The sequence below is a fragment of the Mastigoproctus giganteus genome, chromosome 7 (genome assembly GCF_048544385.1).
Source record: "Mastigoproctus giganteus isolate SK-2022 chromosome 7, ASM4854438v1, whole genome shotgun sequence".
In the NCBI taxonomy this organism is placed as follows: domain Eukaryota; kingdom Metazoa; phylum Arthropoda; class Arachnida; order Uropygi; family Thelyphonidae; genus Mastigoproctus; species Mastigoproctus giganteus.
The window spans coordinates 16,065,335-16,083,260 of NC_143581.1; the positions used below are offsets into that span (position 1 = coordinate 16,065,335).

At 37.2% G+C, this 17,926-nt stretch overlaps 1 protein-coding gene across 2 annotated transcripts in view; it reads left to right on the plus strand.

Moving 5' to 3' along the window:
* The window catches only part of LOC150082577 (importin-4-like), a 186,556-nt gene that overhangs the window by 57,438 nt on the left and 111,192 nt on the right, over positions 1 to 17,926 (plus strand). For both annotated transcript variants that reach the window (XR_016547194.1, XM_090377536.1), the window contains exons 7-9: positions 2,445 to 2,487; positions 7,705 to 7,770; positions 17,136 to 17,237. Coding sequence is in view for 1 of the 2 variants with exons in the window: in XM_090377536.1 (XP_090233662.1) it covers positions 2,445 to 2,487; positions 7,705 to 7,770; positions 17,136 to 17,237 (211 nt within the window). In the remaining variant the exon portion in view is untranslated. The remainder of the gene's footprint in view (positions 1 to 2,444; positions 2,488 to 7,704; positions 7,771 to 17,135; positions 17,238 to 17,926) is intronic.

Genomic DNA, 17,926 nt, shown 5'->3' on the forward strand with positions numbered 1-17,926 from the left:
TTCTGATATCCTTTTGACGGAAGACCACAGGAGGCATTGAATGGAGCGTGTTAGGAATGGTGGGAAGTGCTTTACCAAGATCATTAATACATGAGCTCGAAGAAAAATGGGATGCTAGCAGGTCAGCTTTATCCTTGGCTGAAGTGACAACAGAACCATCTGGTTTGGACAGAGGTGGGAGCAGAGATGGGCAAAAGTTGCGGCCAATAGCTTTGGCAAGAGACCAGAATGCTCGGCTACCATTAGGGCAAGAAGCAAGTTTTCTACTCTTAGCCTGTTCAAACTCTAGTTTGGACTGATTAATAACTGCTTTACAATTGTTGCGAGCTTTGGTGTAGGCAGAAAATGAAACTGAAGAATTAGAAACAAGCCAATTACGATATGCAACGTTCTTCTCTTGGACAGCCTTAGCACATTTATTGGAAAACCAAGGTTTAGATAAAGGACGAGATTTTAAAGTGGAGTGTGGGATAAAGGATTCCATTCCTGCAAGAATAATTTCACTGACACGATCTGAGCAAACGTTGACATCAGAAGTTTTGAAACAGTAATCAGACCAAGGAAAAGAAGAAAAGAAGTCTCGCAGGTCATCCCATTTTGCATTCTTGTAATGCCAAACAATACGAGGTTGGGAATAGGCATGAGATAAAGGTTCCATTGGAGAAGAGACAATCACCAAGTTGTGATCTGAAGTGCCTAAAGGACCTCTCACTTCAACCTTGTACTTAGAAGGGTTGTTTGTGAGAAAAAGATCAAGCGTATTGGCTGTATGATTAGGATTGTCCGGTATTCTTGTAGGTAAATGAACAATCTGTGCTAGGTCATTAGTAATTGCAAAAGCCTCAGCATCTCGACCTGCTGGGTCAGTGTGACTAGAAAACGGAAGCCAGCTGGAGTTGTGAACGTTAAAATCACCAAGGAAAATTACCTCACTGTTAGGAAAGTTGGACTGGAGAAAGTCAAGTTGCAAAGAGAGGAAGTCAAAGAGCTCCAAGTGATTAGTGGAGTTGGGAGAACGGTAGAGACAACAGATGAATTTTACACAATGAGGTGGAGAGATTTTAAGCCAGAGAAGATCAAAGAGAGGAGATTCCAAATTGCCAAGTCTCTGACAGGGAATATCAGAACGGACATATGCACAAGTACCACCTTTGAGGCGAAAGGAATCATACAGCAAATAATTTGGACATCTGAGATGAGCAGTAGTTGAATCAACTGATAACTGAGATTCAGTCAGAAAAAGTACATGGGGTTTGGAAGACTGCAAGTGGAAATGGACATCGTTGAGATTAGAATTGAGACCACGTATATTTGTGAAATGAATTAGGAAGTCCTTGGGAGGTTTAGATCTTTTCGCAGATAAGCTTGCTCTATTATTTTGACAATTCATGGTGTATTCAATAGTAAGAAAAAGTGGGTGGGACATGCTGTATGAAGTAATGAAATTTTTGGATATGGCGTACATGTGGTAAGAATATACCCAGATCCTTGACATAACGTGGCCTCGACAATGCTCCCCGCATACACACTACTCGGACTCCCTCCAGTCACTATCTGGCAGAGTAGAGGTAGCAAGATTATACACTAGCTGATCCGGAAGCTTCCTAGAGAGTTACCAATAGGTTCAGTCCGGTGTACTAACTAGCGGCCGGCCTGCGAACACCGTTTTAGAGCTGTACCCTCGAAATGTAAGGAATATTGGATCTCGCCACGACATTCATCATAACCTCAAAAATCATCAATCATACTGCATGATGGAAGAGATAGGGAAGGGTTGACCGGAACTTAGCTCTAGAGACTAAACATGGGTTCCACCACTTCAAGCCTCCAATAAGCAAAGTGGTGAACTTCTTTTACCAGACATGGTCTCTTTATTCTATTAAATTAAAAACTTTATAACATGATTGGCAAAACTGCACATGGCTGTCACTATTATTAATTATTATTTAAATTATTAATAGCACAATTAATAAAAAATGTTAGCGTAATAAATTTCCAACACGTGTAAATGGTGTAAACAACAACCAACTGAATGCTTCACCGCATGGACCTTTACCACCCCCATCCATGAGTGGCTACTTTGAGGGTAGGAAGCTGGCTATGATACGGACACGCCGGTCGCTGATTGGCTTAGATTGTTCTTGATTATGTGAACAGTGCATAGTACAGTACGATGTTGATAAATTTTGTCTGACAATTTTAAACTTTCAATTTATAAACATATTGCAAAAATAAATAAAAATAAAAATGGCCTTGTGGTGTTAGTGACTGGCATTATTACGAATCGGTGCAAAATGAGGGCTACCTGCAGTTTTAAGTTATTTTTTTTTAAAGTTGGAAATGACTTTATAACCACTCTGTATTTGAGTTTATCATTGCTTTAACTTTTCTGATATCTTCTTGTTCATGTTTTTCTTTAACATGAGTTATCTTTTTTTTTAAAGGGCCATAACAAATTTAGTTAGCAGTATTGGTAGTGAAGAAATGGTAAGAAAGTTTTCAAGATATTAGAATTGTTTTGAAGTTAATTTCTTTATTCATTTTAAGAAAATATCAATTTTGTATCATTGGTGTTGAAAAAATATTTTTAATTACAATTTACCAAATGACTTACTCCTATTCTTGAGTATGCCTTGCAAGTCTGGTCCCCTTCGGCAAAAGGCTGCATCGAAATGATACATTTCAGAAATCATTCATCATATTCTTAAACTGAAACTGGGCTATTAACTTAAAAAGATCTCTGAATAATGTGTCTATTTTAAACTGATGATGCTTGAAGAATGTATAACTTACTTGGATCTGACTTAAATAAATAAAATTGATGAAGGTTATATCCAGTATTAGTTTTAAATGCCCTCCATATCCTTCTAGGGATCATCAGTTGCTACAGATTAAATTTTCAAAAAAGATCCCTTATGTAATTATTATTTTAATCAAGTATTTAGAACACTTAATGACCTGAATATTGATATTCGTGAAAGATTGAATCCTTAAGAAGGGAAAAAACAATTAAAGTGCATCTTTATACAATCTTATGAATTTTTAACCACATCTGTGGACTTATAAAATCGAAATGTAATTTTCATTTCATTTTATTGTTATTGATCCTAGTATATTATATTGCTTATTATATTTTTATTGAATGATATGTTGTATTTTGTATCTGCAACTGTAAGGCATGTCACAAGTAGAAAATTTGTGAAATAATAATAATAAAAAATAAAAATGCAGTGAAACAGTTTATATTTGAAAAATCCCTACCACCAAAAAAGTTTGGAAATGCTTCCCCACTTAAACCCAGTTTATGGCAGTTTGAAGTTTGAATAACCATATGAAAAATTGCTGACTTTAATAAAATAAAAGAACTGATTTATATTTCAGCACATGTTTTGAAAGAATTTGATAATAAATATTTCTCTGTGTTATATTTTTCTGCCTTGGGAACTCTTTGCTCCCTCCAGTGGGAGTGACATGTTTGGACTTTTGCACACTTTAGAAATGATATAGTCATCTGTATCATTTCATTTTTAATGGAATAACATTACCAAAAGAAGAATATTAGTTTGTTAAAATTTTAAAGGTACTGGTGTTTCTAGTTTCTGAACTTTACTGGCTCCTCATCAGATTTCTGGTGGCTCCTGTTAGCAACCTTGTGTTGAATGATGAATAATGTAGAGTCAAAATAAGCAGCCAAACAGTGTGGACGTTTTCCTTCCACACCATCAAAAATGAAATAGTTTCATGAAGGTTAAAACCCCTAATACTGAGCTGCATTGGCCATTATAAAGGATCAGGTTTTATTTTAACAAATGTGTTAAAATAATTTGAAAATAAATGCTTCTCTGCATTATAGTTTTCTGTCTTACTGGAGGGAACAGAGGCCCCAAGAGGGTAATACAGAAAAATGCGATGCAGAGAAGGTTTCATTTCAGTACTACTTCATCATCATTTTATTTTTTCAGTTTTATTCATGAATTCAGTGGACCAAAATATGGGAACTCAAAGCCACGAGATCTTGGCCAAATGGGGCATGTAGGCCAAACTGTCTGTAGTAAATGGCCCTTTAGTTTGTTTAAGGTAATAATATACACTTCAGAATTTATGGTTTATCCTTTATCCAGTAGTAACGCACCTTTCATGTCCCGAATGATTCTCAGCAGTAAAAGGCATGGTCACGTGACTTTTACTGCTGAGAAAGGTGTCATCTTTTTTTGTAGTTGCATGCTTGACTCATCTGTTCTTTTATTAGGGGTATCCCTGTAGGTGTTTTCAGATTTTTCCATTAATTGTAGGTATGTGTTCATATAACATCCTACTATCTCTTTCTCTGCATAAAAACTGTTATATCTCTTTATATGGAGTGAATCTCATAAATTATATTTTGAAAGCTGATTACTCTAGTATTGTCTATTCAAATGGTTTAAATTCCGTGTTCGAAACAGGAAAGCTGAGTACCACTATAAACTACCTTTAAGATTTTTAAAATAAGTTTCTGCTAAAAGAAAACTGACAACTTTGAGTGATCCTTGAATTTCTCTGTGCACTACCAGACACTTAAGCAAGTTACCAATAAATATTGTGGTCATATTTCCTAATATTAGTGTTGCTAGCAAAGCATATATCTGCTAGCAATACAACAGTCAGGCTATTTATATCTAATATCATACACAGTGAAACTTCTAACGGACACCTCTCGTTAACGGACATCTCTCTACAACGGACATTTTCAAATTCCCCAACTCACCTCCATTGGTTTTAACGTGTTTGCAGCTTCTGTCTAGCGGACATTCTCTGTAACGGACGCGGACAGGCAATCTGCACTGTTTCGTTTAGATTTGCACATAATTTGATCTCCCCATAACGGACAGCGGGCGAGCTCACGGCCATTTTTCTAGGAAGGTTTCTTCCACGTATTGCCTCAATCGTGTGTTTATTTTCTATTTCCGATTCTCTGAATTTTATCAAGGTTTACGTCGCAGTTCTAAACCCTTTTTCAAGAATTTTAAGGCACGTGTAAAACTTCTGATGAATTCGGTGTGCGCAGGGAGGGGGGGGAATATGGTCGGCCTTTCATCTTTTCTCTTTCAGTTTTGTTCAGTGTCGTGTGAAGTGCACAATGTCTTCTCGTAAACATTTAACTTTAAAAGATAGTTGAACTCATTAATGCGTATGATCGGCAATAAAATAGTGTTCGCAATCTCGCTGTAAAATTCAAAATCGGGAAGACGCAGGTAAGCGACATCCTAAAGAAAAAAAATGAACTGCTCAAGCAATTTTGGCAACACGTAAATGATCAGGTTCAAAAATCATTCCCGAAAACTGTTGGGCTTCAAATTTGTCGCGCACGTGCTAAAAAAATTCCCATTAATGGGCCTATTATTAGGGAAAAGGCTTTGGAGGTTGCGAAATCTATGGGAGTAAATGAGTTCTGTGGGATGGCTAGACAAGTTCAAAACTCGGCATAAAATTTCTTGGAAAACCGTAAGTGGTGAAGGTGGATCTGTTGATACTGGGGTTGTAACAGAGTGGACCGTCAAATTGGAAGAGTTATGTCGTGATTTTGAAGCTAAGGATATTTACAACTGTGACGAAACAGGGTTGTTTTTTTTAAAGCTCTTCCTGAAAACACAATGAGTCTAAAAAATGAAAATGCCAGGGCGGAAAAATTTCTAAGGAACGCTTGACTGTACTATTGTGTACAAATATGCTGGGAGACTTTGAACAACCTCTTGTTATAGGAAACCCACAAAATCCTCGTTGTTTCAAGGGCATAAAGTTGAATCTTTTGGATGTTGACTGGAAGTCTAATAAACAAGCTTGGATGACACGAGATATCATGAGCGAATGGATAAGTCACTTTAACCAAAACATGATTCGTCAAAACAGAAAAATTATTCTTTTCATGGATAATGCTGCATCTCACCCGCACATTGAATTTTCCAACATTCAAATCATTTTTCTGCCACCAAACACATCTGCAGAGTGTCGGCCCTTGGATTAAGGGATAATAAAAAAATTTAAACTTCACTACAGAAAACGTGTTTTAAGACATCTCATTGCAAACATGAACGATGTAACATGTGCGAGTGACCTTGCAAAGAAAATCAGCATCCTAGATGCGATTCAGTGGATTTCCTCTTCAGTAAATGCAATTAGAAAACAAACTGTCGTGAACTGTTTTGTAAAGTCTGGCTTCTCAAACGCAAAATTGAAGTTGTGAACAGCAATGTGGAGCACCAAGAAGAACAAGTACTTCAACATCTATTGATAATGTACGATACTTCAGCTACAAGTGACCCTGGCTACAAAGATATAGACTCAAACCTCAGTACAGAAGATGGTGCTCTAAATATCAATGACATTATCATTGATATTTTTCAAGAAGTTCCTCATGAGGATGAAGAAATGGAAGGAGGTCATTCTGTCGAAGAACATATTAACGACAAACCACCGATGAAAATAGAAGAAGCACTCATACAAATCAATCGTTTAAAAATGTTTTTCGCCGTTGAAGAAGATACTGAAGGACTTTCGTTGGTTTCTTCACTCCAAACAAATGTTGAAAACAATTATCAGCCGGAAGAAGGTGCAGAAGAAAATAAGTGATTACTGTATGTATTTTTCTTAAGATAAAGTCATAATATGCATAGCACAATTGTATGTATATTATTTACAAAAATATTGTGCAAAATCTGTATATAATTTATTTTAATTTTACATTAAACGTTTAACGATTTTTCTTTCTTTCTTTCTTTTTTTTTTCTCCCTCAGACCTCTTGTTAGCGGACACTTCTCTCTAACGGACACATTTTCGTTCCCCGTGGCTGTCCGTTAAAGGGAAGTTTCACTGTATATCTAGTTTTCAATAAATGCTGTGGTCATGTTTGATAATTAGTTTTGGTACCATGGCATTTATCTGATGGCATCAGGCTGTTTATTTTTAATATTGATTGCAAACCAACATGGAAACAGGTAGTAGCTATCATGGTCAGTTTTACATGTGTTTCTAGTTTGACTCTACAACCAGACTTATTTACTACTAATATTACTATATTGACACAGAAAATCGAAATTGATATTAGATAAAACATTTCCTTGTTACCTCACATCATCCATAAGTTTTTACTCATATCAGATGTCAGGACAATCACAGTTTTCTTACATTGCATATAGTGAAAGATTATTTGGATAAAATGAATAAAAATTATTTCTTTATTTTATCCAAATAATCAAAATGAATAATAAATATTTGACAAAGGGTAGGGTGCAAGCAAATATTGAGTTCAAGAAAAATATGAACTGCAAAGGTTCAAGATAATTGAAAAATATTCTTTTATAAGAAACTCAACAGTTCTGTAGCATAGAGGTGGTAGGAGAGTCTAGTTAAGGCAGAAGCTCCCTTTATTGGAGAGTGGGTTGGTTAGTCATATAACATATCAGAACTTAAGGAACATAGCTGCCTTAAATTCCTAGAACTTAATGCAGCTATGTAACATAGTTTATGACCTGATATTGCAGTTTTGTATATATTTTGATGTTACACAGATTATCTGGGAAATGGATTGGGGATTTTTGTCAAACTTTGTTAAAAGAAAATTCATGGGCAGAAAAATGTTGGTTTAAAGATAAGCCAAATTTATAGCTTAATTATATAGTTTTTACTGTTATAATTAAAAACACTATTTCTAACATTGTTTTTTACAGAACCAGTTCCAGCAACTTATTCCATCTGTGATGGCAGTTATAAAAAATATAGCAGCATGTGATGAAGTAAGTTTAAGGTGAAATAATTAGAAAAACAAAGGATTATGTGTTGTAACTTGCTTGTTTGATACTACATGGTGGCATGTTATGGTTTAAAATAGTCTTTAAGATTTGTTTAAAGATTTAGCAAAGCTTCTTTTTAAACTTACCTCTAACTTCTGCTGAGTTTAATGCATTTCAAATGGATAAAATAAATTTAAAAATTAAAATCAAATGAAGTAAAATACCACTAATAAGTCGTGTGACTTTGTAGGTCATCGGATGAAATCATAAAACATGAAGACTGAAAAATATAAACCTTGGGCAATAGAATTTGAACAAATGGCATAAATGGGCTAACACTTTTATTGGATATTTCCCAATTTTTAATTGCAGAAATGCACAAAAGAAATAATGACTAAGAATAAATATGGGAACAGTCACATATGATTGAAGGTTTAGCTCTGATTGAATAATGCAAAGCGAATAGTTGTCAGATTCTACATGTTAGAGGTATCAGCAGAAGCACCCATTTAGAACGTTGGTACATTTAGACCTGTACTTGGTAGCTAATGCTTTCACAATATTTAACTTACATTCATTTGGTAGCTTAATTATAATTGAAGTATTATCAATGTCCAGTTTGTGAACAAAATTGATAAAATTTCACATGTAGTGCAAATTCTGACTGTGATGTTACTGTACTGTGAAAATTACAGTTATAAAAGTAAGCCTATGTATTAGATTCATTGGAGTGACAGTGTGTAAAGGAGATGGAAGAACTTTATTTGGCTGAAGTCCTATAGTTTTTAAAATAACATCACAAAGGTAGAATTGGGTATGACATGGAAATTGGTTTTGTTCACAAACTGGATGTTGATAATTATTCAGTTATAATTATGCTTCCAAATGGATTCAGATCCCAAATAAATTGCAGATTATGGAAGCATTAGCTATTAAGAAGTACAAGTCTGAAAACAGCAATGTTCTAAACATGTACCTCCTCGTTGACATATATATAAAGTGTAAAGTGTGTTTAGGGTCAAATGGCACCAGGGATTTCCCACATCTCTGTGTAGTTTACATTGTGGGTGAACCAGTTGACTGGAAAAGCCAAAGATTTAAAAGTGTGTGGATGTTGTACATGTGTAGTGTTGTGTACCGTTGTTCTTCTGGTCGTTTAGCCGCCAGACTTCTACTGAGGCCCGACGTTGCCCCACTTTTGCCCCGTGGAGGCAAACCATGTACTCACTAGTGTATATAGTTCACTCTGGTAGGTCCTGCCACCTAATTTCCTGAGATTTCAGTGACTAGGACCTTGAAAAAGAAAAAAAAATGTGATCGCGTTGAGGAGGAAGCACTAGAAGGTCAAAAGAATGGTGGGCGAAATTGTGGAATTTAGATTGTGTGGGGCGTTCAATAGTGGGGAGGGAGACTGAAGACTGGGGGGAAGATAGATAGAAGTATGGAGCCGATAGGGAAGACAACTCCAGTTTACAGTGGGGCATGCCCCACCAGAAGGAAAAGGGGTGGCGAGAAGGGGAGGTGACAGCAGGGCATTCGCTTGCATACAGAGTTGGGTAGGGAGAATGAAGACTGGAGGGATAAAGACAGAAGAATGGGGTCAATAGGGGAGACGACACCAGGTAGAATCAGTGGGGCATGCCCATACCCCACCAGAGGGAAGAGTGGAGTCGGCAAGGAGACAGGAAAGCCATCACCTCCCCCCCGCCGGGTAAGGGAGAAGAAAGGGCCGAACAAGGGAGCCGGCCCAGATCACTAACATGGCATGTATGTAGCAAAGCTGTGGCTTCGTCAGGTCCATGACAGTGTACAGTCCATTAGTTGGTCAGTGTTGGGATAGGATCTCATCCACTGCTGTTCCAATAATCAGGGTGTCGGTGTGGGATGGTGTCACTAAGGGGATATAGGTCTCATCCAGTAAAGTCCTAGACATTGTTGTCCGTTTCAGTTGTCAGAGTTCCAGTGTCGAGTTTAGGGAAGTTGTGGTAATGCTCGTAGTCTGCTGAACAGTTCGTGCGCAAATTTCGAGAGGGCTCTATAGTACTCCTCCTCCGACAGTACAAGGTGTTCCCAATCCTTCGGGGTGAAACATATTTTTGTTATAAAGTGACATCTTATATCATCAAAGAGGGGGCATTCATGCATCAGATGTGTCCATGTCTGATTTTCACCGCAGTGACATAGTGGTGATTCTTTTATTCTGAAGGTCGAAAGTTTGGCATTAAAGGAATCCTGTCCCGTTAGAAGGAAGGTGGTGTAGAGCCCCGGTGAGAACCAGGCCGGCTGGTGGGGGTAGACTTGGGTAACGTCCGGGATAAATTTCCGGGTTATGGCGCCTTTAGTTGATTCTGCCCATCGGGACTGCCAGGTTTGCTGGAGATGGTTGATAAGACGTTTTTTCTCTATGTTGCTGGGACTTGGTGTGTGGAATCTAGGAAATGTTTGCTTTGCATTATGTGGTCAGAGCTAGGCCCTCTTCATTGCATAGTTGAGCCCATATATATTCTTCTGCTTGCTTCTTCTGCTTGCCATTCTTCTGCTTGCTCTCTGGTATTTGAGGATGGAAAAGTATCCTCAAGAAGTGTTGGTTTGCTCATGCCATTTCTTAATTTTATTCTTCATGCTTTTTTTATGTATTTACAAACTTTTATAGTTTGGTCTGACAATTCACATAAGTCATGCAACAACTTAACATGTGATGCTTCACTTCATTTTATTTTTGTTCTTTAATTTTTATTATACTCTCTCCTTGGAACTGCATTAAACTTTGCAGAAGTCAGGGGTGAATTATTAAAGAAGCCTTGCTAAATGTTTCATCGTATTTGGAGGAATTTGTAACTAGATGCTTAACTATAATTCTTTCAAATAGTCTCTAAATAACACTATGCAACAAAAAAGTTTATTTATATGTAACCGTGTCTTCTGTGTATTTTGTGATGAATCTAATGGTGTTATCAGTTTTTCTCTATTGTCAGTTGAAGGTTTTATGTTTTTGTAATGTTTATATATATTAATACCAATACTGTGATATATAAGAGCCTATAGTATTCATATATTAAGGATTTTTTTTTTTCTTGCAATTTGCTAGACTTCCAAATGAAGATATAAGTTGTCTCTGCACTCATTCTACTATGTTTGTGGATATTATATAGGTCCAAAGCAGGTAGAGCCTAACATTGTTGGTGGCATCAAATTTTGCAGTACATATGAAGTCTATTTTGGAATGCCTAGAAGCAATCTAGACAAATTCTGGGTACCTCATGTCTGTTATAGTAGTTGCAAGTCAACATTAGAGAGATGGCTTTATGATCTGCATCACTCTAATGTTTACCTGCAATTAACACACAAAAAAGACCATCATGCATTTTATCATTTTTTTTTTTTGTTATGTCTGTACAAGCGTGTGTTCAGAGACTGGTTTGTAAGTGATGTAGGCTGAAAAACCCAGAAAAACCTCTGGTAAAATTCTACTCCTTTATCTAAGATTGGTTAACTTCAACTTTGATTGAAGTGACCTTTAAGAATTGCTCCAGTTACCGACGAAATGAAAGTTCAAACTTTCCGTGAGTGAAAGTAACGGCAATGGCTGTATAGTGCAAGGAAGCCACAGGCTTTTGCTGCACTGGCAAAAAAAAAAAAAGATAAGAAAATATAAATTATTTGCTTTGAGTCACCCTTTTGCTGATCTCACCATCAAGTTGCCCATCTTTGGACTCTTTCAAGAAGCTGTCTTTTTTCAGATAAGGTCTCTTGAACATGGTATTCCAATTGTGGTCATACTATTGCCTTATACAGTGGGACTATGATTCCAAATCTCTACAGGATAATGTTTGATGAATCATTGAAAACTTCATATCTGTCTGTATTTTAACTCCCAAATACCTTTCTTCTTCCTCTATTGTTTTTAATTCAACCCCACCAATTTATTTTGTAATTTATTTTTGGGTTGCTATTCCATAAGTGTTAAGCCCTTGCAATTTTCTGCATTAAAACATAGCTGCTACTTTACTGACCATTCTTGCAGCCTGTTCATCATCCTGAAGGAGCACTGCTTGATACCAGTCATTAACTACTCTGCCAATCTTTACGTCATCTGAAAATTTTGATATCAAGCCTTCTATCCCATCGTTGATGTCATTTATGAAAATCAGAAACAACAGTGGTCCAAGAACCAATCCTTGAGGGACTCCACTTCTGACTTTACACCAATCTGAAGAATATCCATTAATCAGAACCCTCTGCCTTTTGTCCTGCAGCCACCCAACAATTCATCTTAGAACTTTTCCAGTAATTCCAATGTGTTCCAGCTTATACAACTGAGCTACTAAGTTAGTTAAACGTGATTTTCCCTTAACAAAACCATGTAGTGTGTTATCCAGAATACCATATCTATCTAAATGTCCCTAGATAATCATTACCTCTAAAATTTTCCCTACCACTGAAGTCAGACTAACTGGTCTGTGCTTACCAGCTTTGCTCTTAGAACCACCATTATGTATTGTTGATACATTTGTACTCCTACAATCCAAAGGAATCTCTCCCAAGTCCCAAGATTCCCTCATAATTAACTTTAGTGGTTCAATATACTCCCTGATGGCCTCCCTCAAAATTACTAGATATATACCCTTAACTCCAGGTGTCTTGCTTGCATTTATGCTCAACAAGCAGCAAACCCACTGTACTGTCATGGAGAATGCCCCTCTAGTGAACGTTGGTATCATTACAGCAGTTTACCAGGATGATCACATCGTTTATGTAAATGGCTACATATGCCACCTTTCAAAGTATCTGGACACTTGTTTGTTTCATATTGACATTTCTCTCCTTGCCCTCAATTTCCACTGCTGTTTAGACCAATTGTGTGGTTCTTTATGACACAGACGATGAGACTGCTGATTGAGTTGGTGACTTTTGGCTTGTGAACAGCCCCTCTCCCACAAAAAATGAGGCTTGGGAATTCCATATATAGTTATGTTTGGGCAGACCTCAATCCCTGTTGATACTTTAAACATCCTGGTTGATGTTTTTTAGGGGTTGTTAACAAGATTGTTCTTCTACCTTTCTCAATATCCTCTCATGTAGTGCTTCAATGCTTTTTTCCTACACATTGCTGGATGGTAGTAGTACTGTCATGCTTCTGCTTTCTGATACCATTGCTTCCAGCCAAATATGGTTGGTGTAGACTGAGTAATTGCACAAATCGACAACCCAGCATTGTTAATATCTAACACCAACAACTCTCTAAAAATCAATAAGCTCAGCTCTACATGCTATGTTCCCTCATGGGTAGCACAATTGCCATCCTCCTCCCACCAGGTGGAAAAGACCTGAGTTTGAATCTGGTTGATGACGGGAGGAATTTTTATGGATCTTTTTCATGATATGGCTGAGTTAGTCAGTCTCAGGCGAGGTTAGCATGGTTTTTTCTCCCAGAAACTCTGGTTTTTCATTCAGCAAACAAAAAATCGACCTTAGAACACATGTAATTTATAGACAATATATACACATACACATATCATATACACAGGGCAACATGGTCTTAGTTGCTGATGCTCCTAAACCCAATGAGAACAACATGCTATGTTGTGAACAGTTGATTCATGGCTTATACAGTTTCCATATTAGCATTTTAGCATTAGTAGAGGCATTTGATGCAAGAAAGCAAGCTTATGCAGCATCAGCCAAAAAAAAAAAAAAAAAAAAAAAAAAACCCACTTCCACTTCACCCCTCTGTTCGTTCAAAATACCTGTCCAGCTGAGCCTTAAACTTATTTAGGCTATCAACCTCCACCACAAGGGATGGAAGTCTGTTCCACCAACCAACCACCCGCTGGCTAAAGGCAAATTTCCGCACGTCTATCCTACATCTGTCTTTCCTCAATTTGAATTTATGCCCTCTCAGGTGATTTTTCTGAGCTAGAGGAAGAATCCCATCAGCATTGAGCATGTTTAAACCATTCAAGGCTTTATACACCTCTATCAGATCACCTCGCTGGTGCCTAGTCTCCAGACACTGTAATTTGCAAAACTTAAGCCTTTCTTCGTAAGAGCACCCCTTCGTTCCATTCACTAATCTTGTTGCCCTTCTCTGTACTGGTTCCAGCAGCTCTACATCCTTCTTGAAATGAGGCCTCCAGACCTGTATACAGTACTCTAGGTGTGGCCTGACCATTGCCTTATACAATGGAATAATCACCTCCTTATCCCTGCTGGAAAAATTCCTGTATATCATTGACAATACTCCATGAGCTACTCTTGCAGCCCGTCTGCACTGCTCAGAGAACTTCATATCTGCCTGCACAACCACCCCAAGTCCCTTTCATTCTCTACCACTGTCAGTGTAGTACCACAGAGTTGATACGTTGCTCTGGGGTTGCTGTTTCCCATGTGTAGTACTTTACATTTGTCAATGTTAAACTTCATTTGCCACCTCTCAGCCCATCTGCTCAACCTTTCCAGATCCTGTTGCAGCAGCATAGTGTCAGTAGTGTCCTTGACAACCCTGCCAACCTTTGTATCGTCTGCAAACTTGGACATTAAGCTTGATATACCATCATTAATATCATTTATAAATACAGAAAACAATAATGAACCCAACACTGAGCCCTGAGGGACTCCACTAATAACATTAGTCCACGATGAGCAGTGTCCATTGATTACCACTCTCTGTCTTCTCCCCCTCAGCCACCCCTTTATCCATAGCAGCAATTTGCCTCCAATGTCACACTGCTCCAATTTGTGTAGCAGTCTTCCATGTGCAACAGTATCAAAAGCCTTTCTAATATCCAAGTATATAATATCAAAGTTATTCCCTGCATCCAGTTCTTTTGTGACTGCATCATAGTATCCAATCAAATTGGTCAGGCAAGACTTCCCCTTAACAAAACCATGCTGTGTCTGAGCTATAACTGAAGTCTTGTCAAAATGATCCTGCAGTACTTCTTTAACCAGTGCCTCCATTAATTTTCCTGGAACAGAAGTTAAGCTCACAGGTCTATAATTACTTGTGTCAGCCTTTGATCCTCCTTTGTGAATTGGGGTCACATTTGCACATTTCCAGTCTATGGGTACCTCCCCTGAGTCCAAGGAAGCTCTCATAATTATGGCTAAGGGTTTGCTTACTTCCTTTGCTGCCTCCTTTAATATAACTGGATAGATCCCATCCACCCCGGGTGCCTTTCTTGTGTTTATCTTCAACAGTTTCTCCTCCAAGTTACTCCCAGTTATTTCAAGATTCTGTAGCTTACTGCTAAAGTTGAATACACCTCTGGCATTCCCCTTGCTGAATAACTCCTCATGTGTGAATGTCGATGCAAAATATTCATTTAGTCTGTCAGCTAACCGAGCAGGATCATCAACAGTTGACCCATCAATATCAAGTGGACCAATCTGATTCATCCCCTTCCTTCTAGAGTTTACATAAGTAAAGAACTCTTTGCTGTTTTTCTTTGCATCCCTTGCCAAGGATTTTTTGTAATCTGCCTTCGCCTGCCTAACCTCCTTTGTAACTTGGTTGCATATCAACTTGTATCTATCATAGGTTTCTGTGTCATGTGTTAATTTGTAAGTATCGCATGCATTTTTCTTCTCTGCCATATGCCTCATTAGTTCATCTGACATCCATTTTGGCCTAAACCTTGAACAATATTTCTTAGTTGGTATGTAAAGCCTAGTAGCTTCCAAGATAAGTTCTTTGAATGCTTCCCATTTTGAATTTGCTGTTGGTAACATCATCAGTTGGTCCCACTGTATAGAATTTAAATACTGTCTCAGTCCATCGTAGTCGCCTTTACGGAAGCAATAACCCTTCCCTTTACCCCTAATGGTAGTTACCTCTTTGAGTAAATCCCACTTCAGCACACTGTGATCACTGCCACCTAGTGGTTCATTTATCTGCAGATTCTTAATGCATAAAGAATCACTGCTGATAATCAAATCAAGAGTATTACTCCCTCTAGTTGCCTCCCGAACATGCTGATGTAGAAAACAATCATCCAATAAATCCACAAAAGCCCTGCTAGTGTGTGAGTAACCAGCCCCAAATTCCAGTCAATATCTGGGAAATTAAAATCTCCCATTATAAGACTCTCTGATTTACTGGCCCACTCTATTTCCCTGTACAGTTCCTTATTATACTCATCAGAGTCATTAGGCCTATAGCACACTCCTACTCTCAATTTTGATCTCCCAATGTTTATGTCACACCAAACTGACTCCACACTGCACTGTCCAGCGATGTCGACTGGCTTCACTTCCTTGGATTTTATGTATTTCTTAACTAATAGCATAATCCCTCCTCCCTTCCTATCCTTTCTGTAGACGTTTGTACTCCCCAAATTCCAGTTCTGCATTCCTTATATCTGTGTGACACCACGTCTCTGATATCCCAACAATATCTGCCTTTGATGTTTTGAGCAATACCTCAAATTCATCAACTAAACTCCTAGCATTGGTGTACACGCAAATATACATGCACCTATTTGTATTCTTATCTACCCTAACACAACCCATGTGTTTATTTGTACCGCAATGGCTCCCAGCAGTCTCTGAAATACCATGCATCTTGTTTTTCAGGCTTCTGCTCATTCTAATAGAAGCAGTGCAAGAATCTCTTTCACCTCTGCCAGTGGCTACTGTCAATCTATTGGTCTTTAGATTGACAGATCAGATCAATATATATTGATCTGATTTGCTTGTTTATCTGGGAATGTCAAATGGGACTATGAAAATAGGGCTGTATTTATTTAAAAATATTGCAGCATGGTGAAAAGGCATAATTTGATTTATATATATATATAAAAAAAAATAATTCCATGCAAAAAAACTTAATTTTCATTGCAAATTCAGATTTGCAGACCAGGTGTAGCCCAAAGAATGATATTATCTAACTGTCATTAAAGTTAATAGGTTTTGGGGACCTCTTCAGAGCTCTTTGCTATTTTTGTGGTTTTTAAAATAGAAGCTACTGATTTTAAATATTTGTTTATGTGTGAGTATCTGAATCTGCTCTACTTGACTTTTACTGTTATGTATTTTCCAGCAATTTGATGTATTAAAGCTCTAAAATTGTAAAGGAATGGTTAACTGACTTTGACTTATTCAGTGAAACTGATTTAAGTGTAATTTCTTAAAGTATCGTATCTGTAAGTGATAGTATCACATCTATAAATAATATACTGCTTCCTCATGGGCAGAATTCCCTTGCCACTAATTTATGCAACTGAACTTAGTGTAGAGGTAATAAATAAACTTTTGGCAATAAAGTATCACACAAGACAAGAGAATATAGGGTTTTTTCAGATTATTAAAAAAAAAAAAGTTACTTTGTAAGAATATCTTAATTATTTTCTTTTATTTGATTATTTCAGGATCAAGCTTGTGAAGCAATGGAGATTTTTGATGAGCTGGTAGAGTGCGAGGTAGCTGTGGTAGTACCTCACCTCAGGCCATTAATTGAAATGTGTCTAGAGGTATGTGGGTAACAGTATTTATTTAAATATTGTAGTGTGTGTGTGTGTGTGTGTGTGTGTGTGTGATCTGTGAGATCTACATCAAGAAATTATTCTGGGCAATTTATTTATACAGGTTAATTTGCATAAACTACTGTCATTTTTTGAAAAGGTAATGCCAGTTTTTGTTGTTTTTTTCGAAAACAGCAAAAATATTAGTTAAAAATGTTCCTAATGATTTGTCATTTGTTTAATGCATTATCATACAGCATGTCAGGTGTGAAGTGATTAAAACATTGTTTTAAACAAGCAGTAATTATGTCACTTAAATTGGTAACAGTGTGTGCTAGCTGATAGCTTATTTATATTTATCAAATACATAGTGCAGCCATGTTTAATATAAGAAACTAGAAAAGCATAAACTAATTGCACTAAATTCATTTGCAGGCATGCCAGTTTTATTTAAACTATGTATTTACCATCAGGCCAAAGAACAAGTGCTCCTTTTGGCTTGACTGAAAGAATCAGTGGATTAAAATGTACATACTAATGTCACCTTTATAAGTCTATAGACTATAATACAGAAAATGTAATAAAATCAAGTATTTGAGACATTGAACCTTTTCAGAAGTTAATAGTGGAGCACGAAATGTTCATATCAGCCGGGTATGGTGATAGGTACAATGTGTATATGCTTGTTTAACAATGGA